Source organism: Amphiprion ocellaris, chromosome 16 (genome assembly GCF_022539595.1).
Source record: "Amphiprion ocellaris isolate individual 3 ecotype Okinawa chromosome 16, ASM2253959v1, whole genome shotgun sequence".
Lineage (NCBI taxonomy): Eukaryota > Metazoa > Chordata > Actinopteri > Pomacentridae > Amphiprion > Amphiprion ocellaris.
This window is the reverse complement of record NC_072781.1, coordinates 24,598,370-24,609,701: the sequence shown is the minus strand read 5'-3', so window position 1 is coordinate 24,609,701 and position 11,332 is coordinate 24,598,370. Positions and strand designations below refer to the sequence as shown.

Sequence of the window (11,332 nt, the reverse complement as noted above, 5' to 3'; positions counted from 1 at the left end):
ATAAATATAGTATCATAGGACTTAGTCTAGACCTCAGTTTATCACATGAAAGATCCATGTTGCAAAGAGTTTCATAAGCTTAAATTTTCTGTTAATTATTTTCGGCATGATCTTCTTAGCTTTAAAACAATTTGCCAAACACAATGATTTACTTAAACAAGATAAAATAAAATAAAAAATAAGGAGATGCGTTTGCCTGTTTTGTTGGGGCTCAGCCTATTCTTCACAGTCCCCATCAACCTAATGCAGAGCTTTGCAATTAAGGAGAATTTTTTTTCATTTTGTATGTGCAATGGCTCCTAGCAGCGACATGCAGCCCCAGTTTAGGGTTCAAGCGTGGACTGTCTGCCTGTGGAAGACTGGATGTTTGCTGTACAGGTCAGAATCTGCTTAAAATAGCACACATAATAATTGTTTACTTAAATGGCATATACTGTTAGAACTCTAAATTGTCCGTAGGTGTGAATGTGAGTGTACTTGTTTGTCTCTATGTGTAGCCCTGTGATAGACTGGTGACCTGTCCAGAGTGTCCCCTGCCTTTATGCTGAGTCAGCTGGGATACATTCTATATATAGTATTGTATATAATGGATGGCTGGATACTGTTAAGACTGTATATGCTATGTGGATAGGTAGGTGTAAACCTTTCATATTACATTATAAAATTTAAAATATCATATCTGGCTGTATAGCTGCCTACATTATCTAGTGGGAACAAAAAAAGTAAGAGTATTTTAGTATTTTAACAATGTGGTCTATTATTCTACCAAGTCTGACTTGTGAAGTTATTTGACCTATAGTACAATAGAACCACAAGAGGGCAGCATTGCAGCGAAATGCTGTTAAATTCAACACTAAAATAAACATTTAAAAACTTATGAATATCTGCCAAGTTTATATCAAATTGTGGCTTATTGCGTGCTTTGGTGGACATTGTATATTATGTAATATTAGTCCCCTGGCCAGCTTTCCTCTCTGTTATTACACAGCCATATTTGACAGTGGAGAGACAACACCAGGCTGTGTTTTAGCCATTCACTACATTATTTACCCCGTTCATGCATGGTGTCCACGTCAGCAGACAGTTATTGAAACTTCAACTAAAGCCACATTATTTCCAGTAATTACTCCAGTGATCTCCTAGTCCTTTCTTCATACTGTCATATGATCATTGATTAATGATTATTCTAAAATATTCCATCATAAATTCATTGCAAAACATTGCATTTTTCAAGAAACATAGAGAAACAGAAACAATTCTTAGATTAATTGTAGTGTAGTGAATGCTTTGGTCAAAGTTTAATCCATGTGGCTATTGTCATCTTTTGTTATGTATTAATGAAAATCTAACTTTCCACTGCAGTTGATGTCATGCCTTACCGGTCTGTTATAAATGTATACATGTGAAAACATTATCTATCTAATCTATCTGTAAGAAAAGAAATTGCAACAAAAAATTTTGTCTTTTTTTCAAACTAATGAAAATAAACCATGCAAAATCCACCTTCAGATGTTTATTTACATGCACACACACACACACACACACACACACACACACACACACACACACACACACACACACACACACACACACACACACACACACACACACACACACACACACACACACACACAATGTCGTAATCGAATGGAGAGGCTTTATGGTTTTAGTTAGTTGTTACTTAGTTTTCCATGTAAATAGTGGTTTCCATTAAAAAAACATAGAAAAGAACAAAATTCTTTTTTTTTCTCTCTTACTATGAACCGGAAATTTAGACTTCAGCAGTACTTAAATATATCCCAAACACATGTCAAACTGCAGTTTTATTCCTATTTAAGTTCTGAAGGTTTCCTTAGTAGCATTTGTTCATATATCATTCATAGAACGATTTACTGAACATTTTCACAGAAAAACCAAAGCAAAAACATTTTTCCTTATTGTTGACAGTATTTACAGATTTATGAAATAATAAAAAGAGATATTCCAAATTTTTTCTATAGGGACATGGTACTCCAGACAGTCATGGAAAAAAATTATTAGACCACTCTTGTTTTCTTCAATCTCTTTTTCATTTTAATGCCTGGTACAACTAAAGGTACATTTGTTTGGACAAATATAATGAAAACAACAAAAATAGCTCATAAGAGTTTAATTTAAGAGCTGATATCTAGCCATTTTCCATGGTTTTCTTGAAAATAGCCAAATCACAACAGTGCTTTAAGGCATTCCATGTTTTCTTTTCTGTCTGTTTAAGTCACATGATCCACACAGGAGTTTGTACTTGATTGCATAACCATTGTTTCTGATGACTGCAGCCATGCATCTTGGCTGCTCTCCACCAGATTCTGACGTTGTTCTGCTGTGTATGACATGAAATGGCCTCTTTTGTACCCTGTGAATACAATTAAGTTTTAGCATGTCAAATAGAACGTCGAGTGTTATGTAATCAGCTGTATTTTTTGTCGTGTTCATTGAATTCTTCAGGTAATGTACCTTTAGTTGTACCAGGCATTAAAATGAACAAGAAATGGAAGAAAACAACAGTGATCTAATCATTTTTTCCATGAACATAAACTGAGACAAGAATATTAAACTTGATATTCTCCAGAATTTAGATATATGTTCTGGAAATGTATGTGGAAGTGCATATTTTAAAGGTATATTACCTCAGATGCATATTTTTAAACTAAAACTTCAGAAAAAAGGTCTTAATATCATTTTGATGAATGCCTTTTAACCCCTTGTTGTGTGTTGTCCATTACAGTGGAAAACTGTCTCTCACTCAAAATAAAAAATGCTGAGATGAATTCAGTTAGACATGTACATTTTGTAAATGTAGTTTGGGAGTACTAAAAAAAATTTCAAGAAAAATTCTCAGAGTTTTGTTTTTGTTTTTTATTTTCTTTATGCAACATTAAAATGTTAAAATGAGAGGACAATAGTGTGTGATATTTGCGATTGAAAACGTAGAACTCGTCCTGATTTACTGACCAAAATATGATGCTGGGAGAAAAGAGCTGATACAGTTTGATAGGATCTTATCCAAAGAGGCTTGAGGATGAAGTGTTTCTGTATCTGTTTCAATGTCTGAGGAGAACGAACTTAATAGAGAGAATACAACTTCATCTTCTAAATCAGGGGTGTTAAACATGCAGCCCGCGGGCCAAAACCGGCCCACCAGAGGGTCCAATCCGGCCCATGGAAATTACAGAGAAGACATTAAAGCAAATTGTAAATTTGAAAAACTATAAATTTAAAATAATTTCTATACCTTGACAAGTTGTTTTGATCATAAAGTAAAATACTATATTGCTCATTGTTCTTTTGCCGTTTTGTGCCTTGTTTTTGTAATATTTTGTCTTGTTTTTTTGTCTTGTTTTTTTGTCTGACTTTTGTCGTTTGTCTCATGTTTTTGCCATTTTGCTTCTCATTTTTGTCATTTTGTATTTCCTTTTTGCCTCGCTTGTGTTTTTTGTCTTATTTTTGTAATTTTGTCTTTTGCTTTATCCGTTCTTTTTGTTGTCTTGTTTTTGTCGATTTGCAAAAAGAAGATTCCTTAAATGTGAACATTTTCAGAATGTACTTTTTTGCACTAAAACAAAGGAAAAATTTGGATTTGTTGATAGGTTTTATGCTGATGATTTGTGTTAAAAATACTTAGATAACAATCCACCATGGTGCAGAACAAAACATCACAAACTGTGTCAAATTTAGTTGCATTTCTCCCAACAAGGCTGTCCCTTGTAGTGCACAAGGCTGCTAGAGTCACAACCCAAACTGCTGCATAGAGCCATTCAGTGTACTACCTTACCAACAGAAAATTTTAATTCAGACAGTTCATTTTCACCGCTGTGTATCTTCTAATTGAAACAAGCAACTCATTGCCTGAGATCTGACAGATGGTAGGTCATTTTAACCACCACTGGACTTTCCAATATTCGCAAATAGACCAGAACATTGGGGACTACAGAGTCTTTTTTTATTATAAAGGATGAATTAAATGTGCAGCATAATTTTACAGTCATACTCAACACAAACTATCTTTGTTTGAATGTCATGCATTTAATTAGTTTTAGTTAGGGTCGAAGCGGTAGGACTGGACAAAATGCAAAATATGCTGTATTGCTGTTTCTTTTTTGAGATAAATTGCGATGCATTTTTTCATTTCTTTTCCACTGTCAAAAATATTAAAAAGAGTAAGATTATTTTCGGGACTGTGGCCTCTACCGATAAGCATGAAAAGAAAATGATGTAGGGCAGTGCAACTTTTTGGGTGAATGTGGCCCCTGAACTTAAATGAGTTTGACAGCCCTGCTCTAAATGTTATTTCTTATTAATCAGTGAGTGTGTGGTTCCGTCGTCTTCCAGTAGGTGGCGGAACTGCGGAGAAGCGTTGCTGTCCTCATGTCAGTAGATGAAGAAGAGGAGAACGAAGTCAGCAACGGGACCAGAGCAGCAGCAGCAGCAGCAGCACAGTTATGGCTAAAAGTGATGGAGCCGCTTACTTTAAAAGAACCAGCCTCTTCTGGATTGTGTCCGTGACCCTGGGGATTTCATATTTCACTGTAAGTTCCTCAAACTAGCCGCAGCTGAATTAGAATAAAGTTTTCTGTCATTGCGTGTCTCTGCTCAGGTGAATGCCAGCGTGTTGGTGTTGCGTAAAATGTCCTCCGGGTTGTTTATTGCTCCTTAACTCATCTCACCTCCTGTAGTAAAGTCCTGGGCGGTTCTCTTTCTTATTAGTTTTCAGTATAACACCACAGACCGGGTTGTGTTGGTAAGTTGGCCTTCGAAATGCAAGTCATTTTTTGGTTGATTGGTCTCTTATCGTCTCTCATCAGTCCTCAGTAGGAGGACAGGTCAGACAAGTTCAGCACAAAGTCCGTTGACCAAACTTAACCGACTGTAGCAGCTAATCCCAGGTAATGCTGTCACCCCGATGCTTAGTTATGTCATTCAGAGGAAAATGGTAACTTGCCAAGCCCCATTTAAAATATAATAACGTTAGGTTAACGCTGTTTTATTCTATGAACTCTTCCACGCTGATAAACAGATCCTGAAGTTGAGCTTTTAACTCGTGTTTGGTCTGTAAAATGTATGCCGAATGGACGAGCAGTCAAAAAGTACTTTTAAAATATCTTCAGAGACAGCAGAAATATGTAGCTGTACAAAAAAGGACTTTGGTGTAACTTTCAATACAAGTAGTCACACCTGTTTACCACCACTTTCCGTGTTTGCATAGCATAGATAGGAGCAGCAGAGTACACACTGAGGTTGATTAATCACCAGTTGTTCCTTTATTCAAAAACAAAGTAAAACATTTGGTGCACATACTTTTAATGACCCCAAATCCCTTCCAGCGATGCAAAATAAATGACATGCATAGGGTAACATTACTTAGCCACAAATTGACACCATTTTTTAGCTCCATAATTACTTTCTCTGCTAATGACACATCATTGCAACATGCATATTTTGGTTTATTCATTAACTTAGCACGGCTGTTTTGTGACAACATTCTGCTTTGTGCTCAGGGGTTATTTCAGTCTGCAGCTGTAACACTGCACACAAAAACAATTTAATATGAACACCAGAAAAATGAAAGGATGGAAAGCTCAGGTGGCATGACAAGGCAGTCTCACTCCCTCTGACATCTGTTCCTGTGAAAGAAAAGCAAGGACGCCACGAACAGTTTACCCCAGATACCGCAGTTTGATAACTAATAGTGGTTTAAAGAGCATAGTCAGTATTTGGGTGTGTGTTTGACATCCAAACTAGAAATGGCCTGCTGCCTCAGGGCAGGCCCCCGTTACACAAAACCCTTTTGTGTGTTCTGTACATCCACGTGGACACAAACCTGACAGGTCAGAGATGGACAGAAGAACACAATAGTGGCATAACACAATGCTTCATCATGTCATTTCAGTCACCTCTTGTGTATGTAGTATTTTTGCAAAACCATGCCGGTTTTCATCATTGTATTTTATATTTATTTGTGCATAATTGGGAAAAACACCTTTGGTATAAGATAGGGAATAAATGAAGATGATGGGACATGGTGACTAATGAAAAAATATTCTTCAATCATATAGTTTTGTCCTTTTTGTAACTTGTGACTGAAGTATTAATTGATTTTAATTTAAAAAAAATCAAGCAATGCAAGTAGTAAATCACAAAACCTTCAATTTAGAGAATATGCTATGAAGTGAATCTCACCCAGGATTTAAACTTGTCACAATTTTACAAATTAATCCCTTTTTGTGTGGATAGACCAATAAAATATATAGTTTACTATACAAGTGGGCACATCTGGCAGTGATAGTTATGTTTTTTAATGACATCTCATCATCTCATTAATGCTCCATCACTTGTTTTAAATCCATTTCAGTGAATTAAAAAAAAATATTACAAATGTAATCATATTGTCTGTTGGAACAATGGCCGTTTTACCATTATAGTCAGCGATATGACTGAGGTTAACTATATTGTAGATTTTAGGCTGTGCAGAGTTGCAGGGACTCATTATTATAACAGTAGCATATTGGGTATGGAATCCGATTAAGACTCTACAAGTGTTTTAACTTGTGCAGATCCATGTTAAAATACTTAGATAATCCACCACGGTGCAGAACAAAACATCCCAAGCTGTGTCAAATTTAATTAAAAACAAGGCTGCCCTTTGTAATGCACATGGCTGCTAGAGTCACAACCCAAACTGCTGCATAGAGCCATTCAGTGTACTACCTTACCAATGGAAAATTTAAATTCAGACACTTCGTTATCACCGCTGTGTATCTTCTTATTGAAACAAGCAACTCATTGACCACCACTGGACTTTCCAATATTTCCAAATAGACCGGAACATTGGGGACTATAGAGTCTTTTTTATAAAGGATGAATTAATGATGCTTCTTTTCATCAGCTGTATACTATTAAATGTGCAGCATATAATTTTACAGTCATAATCAACACAAACGATCTTTGTTTAAATGTCATGCGTTTAATTAGTTTTAGTTAGGGGCGAAGCGGTAGTACTGGACGAAGTGCGAAATATGTTGTACTGTTCTCTTTTTTTGAGAAAAATTGCGACGGCATTTTTTAAAATTTCTTTTCCACTGTCAAAAATGTTTAAAAGAGTATGATTTTTTGGGATGCTGAGGCCTCTGCCAACAAGCATGAAAAGAAAGTAATTTGTAGGGCAGTGCAACTTTGTAACACCACACCTCATCCACAATGATAACTGGTGACAGATTTTACCTTTGTCAAGAAATTATAGCTCATACGATTTAGATAATGCACAAGACCATTTTGTGATTTAGATAGTATTTCAGTTAATGGCTAGCCCTACTACAAAAGTTGTATATCCAACAAGACAACTTTCTAAAAACATACAGCATATACACTACTGGCCAAAAGTTGAAGAACATCCCAATTTTTCCATTTTTTTTTATTGGTAATTGTACATGTTAATGTCTCATTGTACTCTGAAATGAAAGCATAGAACAAATAGACAAATGAAGTTAAAAACCAATCAATTTAGAAATCAAAATGCATTCTAAGCTTTTGACTCATCAAAGCATCCACCTTTGGCAGATACGACAGCTGAACACACTCGTGGCATTCTTTCCACAATGGAAATCAAATATTCTTCAGAAAGTTCTTCCCCATAAATGTGTGGCACTTGTAGTTTGCTTTGCTTTCACTCTTCTGTCCAGTTCATCCCAAACCAGCTCCATGGGGTTTAAGTCTGGAGCTTAAATTTACTGTTTAATACACTACCCAGATATTTATAATAAGGTATCAGTTCCACTGGCTCGTCATGGACCACACTGCACTGAGGAGCTGAGGGGAAACTGTCTGAAATCAATGCAGATCTCCTTTGTTTTAGAAACATCGATCTGAAGGAAACCTTCTTTGCACCATAATATAAAATCATCAAGAACCTGCCCATGTCCAACTTCATCACCACCAAGCAGGCTGACGATTACCAAATTGTCATCATACTTGATGGTAATTCTGCTATCATAGTGGCTGACACAATCATTTGTGTATAAAATATATGAAAGGGCAGATAAAACACGGCCTTGAGACGATCCGGTGGAGGAGGTGAATAGGCTGGACAGTGCTTCATTGACCCTGACTCAAGGACACAACCCACAAGACTTGCATCAACACCAAAGACATTTACAAGCTTCCCCAGCACAATCCAGCCTCATATTTTGATAGAGAAGCTTGTAAATGTCTTTGGTTTTGATGCAAGTCTTCTCTTCATAGTTGAAACTGAGACTTCTTACTACAGTCACTATTAAGCTGTGTTTGAAGCTGTTGTCCTGTGAGACACCTATCACCAAGCTGTTGACTCAGAAACTTGTCTTCTGATTCTGTTGTGGCTTTGGGTCTTCCAGACCTCTTCCTGTCAGAGTTTCCCCAAGTTTCTGAGCCTCTTGATGCTGAAGAAAACTGTACTCACTGACACCTTGACTTTCTTCATAATTTCTCTGTAGGAAAGACCTACGTTTTTAAATGTTATAATGGTCTGTCTCTCTTCTATTGTTAATTGCCTTTTCTTCGCCATTTTTATAGCAACACACTACTTTCTGCGGTACAATACTACTAAATAATGCTCTCAAGGGTATAGTGTCACGGTGTGTTCCAACACTACTTTTATGCAGACAGAGGAGGTTGTAAGTAATCAAGAATAGTTGGGACACCTGTGGGATTTGGTAGCACCAACTTTCAAGGCTTGATCAACCTCCATTGCTGCAGGGCACCTTTAGGTTGTTACCCCATTTCCTGTTCCCTGAAAAAGGCCTTTTGTATAATTCTGAAATGTACCTTATTTTTCAGTTTTGGGTAACCTTACCTTTTTTTTAACCTCTTACAGTTCACTTACCTTTGTACTATTTCAAGCTATTCATTGGACTTGAACTACTCAAATTTCAATAAAAAACTGCAAAAATAGAGGTGTTCTAAAACTTGTGACAAGTGGTGAATATATATGGTTTGTATATGCTAATGTTGAACTACTCTGTTGCTTTTTTTTCCAGTGCATTGTGTTTGCGCCAGAGAAAATCCCATTTGAGTACCTTGGCGTGTTCGGCAGCTTCTGCAAACACCTCGTGGATAACTATGCTGACATAATGTACAAAGGGTAGGTGATCAGGTGTTATTTCATGACTGTAGCTCCTGTTTGCATCAGAGGTACTCCTCTTGAATAAGGATATCCACTTTCTCTGTTCACAATACAACACTGCTGTTCTCATACACTCTTATGAAAAGTGTTTAGGTTTTCCTGAATTTTAATGAAAGGCAATCACTCTCCTAGAATTGAGCAGAGCAGCTATAAGTGATGCGTTAAGTACCCCTTCACAGAGCTGGAATAGACTGTTTATTCTGCTTAATGATTTTTGTCACTCACAGATCGTTACCACCACTTTGGGTCGCTAATTAGTCCTTAAAGTCCCGCAACTGCTGTAGCACCATCACAGTATTAAGACAACTATCAAACACTATTGTTATGTTGCTGTTAAAGTCATGTGACATACTGGAGTTTCTTTCTTTCTAATAAAAGGGCAACTGGGAGCTATCGTTCAGTCTTAAGTGGTTTGATGTTTGCTTATGTGAGTCTCGATTATTCATTAATTTCATAATGTTTGCTGAGCTTACAGACCACACTATTTTTTGAGTTTAGATTGAGTGTAGGTCATTATAGTTTAATAAGAACTGTTTTTTCCTCTTCCAGGTGGTGGGCAGCCTTGGCCATTCATGTCCTTGAGGCCTGCATTTCACTGAGGGTGTGCAGGTAAGACTGACAGGAACTTCAACGTCCACTAGGTGGTGTTGTAGACTCATTTTTATTCTCATTCATCTTCGTATCCACTTTGAGTTCATGAAAATTGGTTCTTCAAAGCCTGATCACCCATGTCAAACACAATTTAGTTGTAAATTATACCCAACCCTTTGCCACGGAGATCAGAAGCCACATCTGTTACTAGACACTAACTCTTGTTTGTCTTAACCGTTTCCCTGCAGTACTAAAGGTATCAACGACACGGCCACTCGCTTCATGTGGTTCGTCCAGACTTTTATGTTTGGCTTCGCTTCCCTGGGTCTGCTCCTCAAGTACAACCCTGAGCGTCCCAAACACCACTGATGTCGGCGAGATAAGCCTGCAGAACAACACAACTGAAACTATGCAATCAGTTGCTTTCTGGTGCCTCTTCTTCCTTTTCCACTCTTTGATATATAGTCCCATTGAGGGACATGCAACGGAGCCTTTTCCAAGCCTTTTCTGAGCCTTTTCTTCTACAGAGTCTCTGTTAACAAGAGTATTAAAGTGATGACTTGTCATTGATGCAGACACTACACATTTTCTTATTTAGTTTACACTATAATATATATAAACTTTGTTCCTGTGATGGACCAACATGTCTGTTTCATTCCATATATTGTCTGTAAACAAAGCTGAAGGACGACTGCAGTACATTTAAAAATAATACTTTAAATTTTTATTGATAATAATGTTAACAAAGGTTTTTTTTTTTAGTCACAATAGATCTCTTGATGAATCTGCCCTAATGTGAACTTTTAGTGCAATACGTGTGGAATCTTTCATGAAATAGTTTTGTACTCATCATGTTTACATTCAGCCTGGATGCTGGCAGTGAGGATATTTCTTCAGCTGCTAGAATGAACATGATGTCAGACAGGTTGGCTGCAGATGGTATGCTGCCATCAGCTTCAAAAGTCCTCCAGGATAAAAATAAAGAGAGCTGCTGTCACATTTGCCTTTCTCTTACTGAAGTGCTTTAACTTCAAGTTTCTAGACTACCTACTGGAAGTCTTAATGTTAACACTGAAAAATAAAGTGTGGCTGACAAACTGAAGTGTTTTGCTGCGTAATTAATGTTCAACAAAAAACCTAAAACGTGTTAGCACATGATTAACGGTCTGACTGTTTAGCCATGCATTGAGCTAAATGCTATGTTCAGCATGCTAACATGCACATTGACACATATTTACATTTATACACAGCCTGTGATCAGTGTTAATAGTTAATGTTCACCGTCTTTCTTAGCATGTTAGCATTTTAATTCTACAGCTGAAGTATTTTATTAAAATATGATCACATATAGTCATAGATTTTGTACCTTTTGTGAAATCCCTCCTTTAACAGCTAAAAGCATGAAAATATATTTAATTTATACCTGCCTCTAGTTTTTTAAATTATTTTTTTGGCCACAGAACTGATAGATTTACACCTTTTGTGATGATAGAGGGGCTGGCATAATGTTACAGTGGTTAGCACTCACTGTAGCTGTCGATGTCCTGG

General features: G+C 36.8%; 1 protein-coding gene across 1 annotated transcript; it reads left to right on the top strand.

The window, feature by feature from the left end:
• The first annotated feature begins 4,404 nt into the window (after nucleotides 1-4,404).
• tmem254 (transmembrane protein 254) lies at nucleotides 4,405-10,886 on the top strand. Its single transcript, XM_023278373.3, has 4 exons — nucleotides 4,405-4,565; nucleotides 9,048-9,151; nucleotides 9,743-9,802; nucleotides 10,033-10,886. Exons 1-4 carry the CDS (start codon nucleotides 4,479-4,481, stop codon nucleotides 10,151-10,153), a joined length of 372 nt encoding a protein of 123 aa, XP_023134141.1. The 5' UTR covers nucleotides 4,405-4,478; the 3' UTR covers nucleotides 10,154-10,886.
• Nucleotides 10,887-11,332: the final 446 nt, after the last annotated feature.

Coding starts and splice junctions, on each gene's coding strand:
- tmem254 (XM_023278373.3), top strand. CDS start 4,479: ATGGCTAAAAGTGATGGAGCCGCTTACTTTAAAAGAACCAGCCTCTTC. Junction 4,566..9,047: donor TGGGGATTTCATATTTCACT/GTAAGTTCCTCA, acceptor TTTTTTTTCCAG/TGCATTGTGTTTGCGCCAGA. Junction 9,803..10,032: donor ATTTCACTGAGGGTGTGCAG/GTAAGACTGACA, acceptor GTTTCCCTGCAG/TACTAAAGGTATCAACGACA.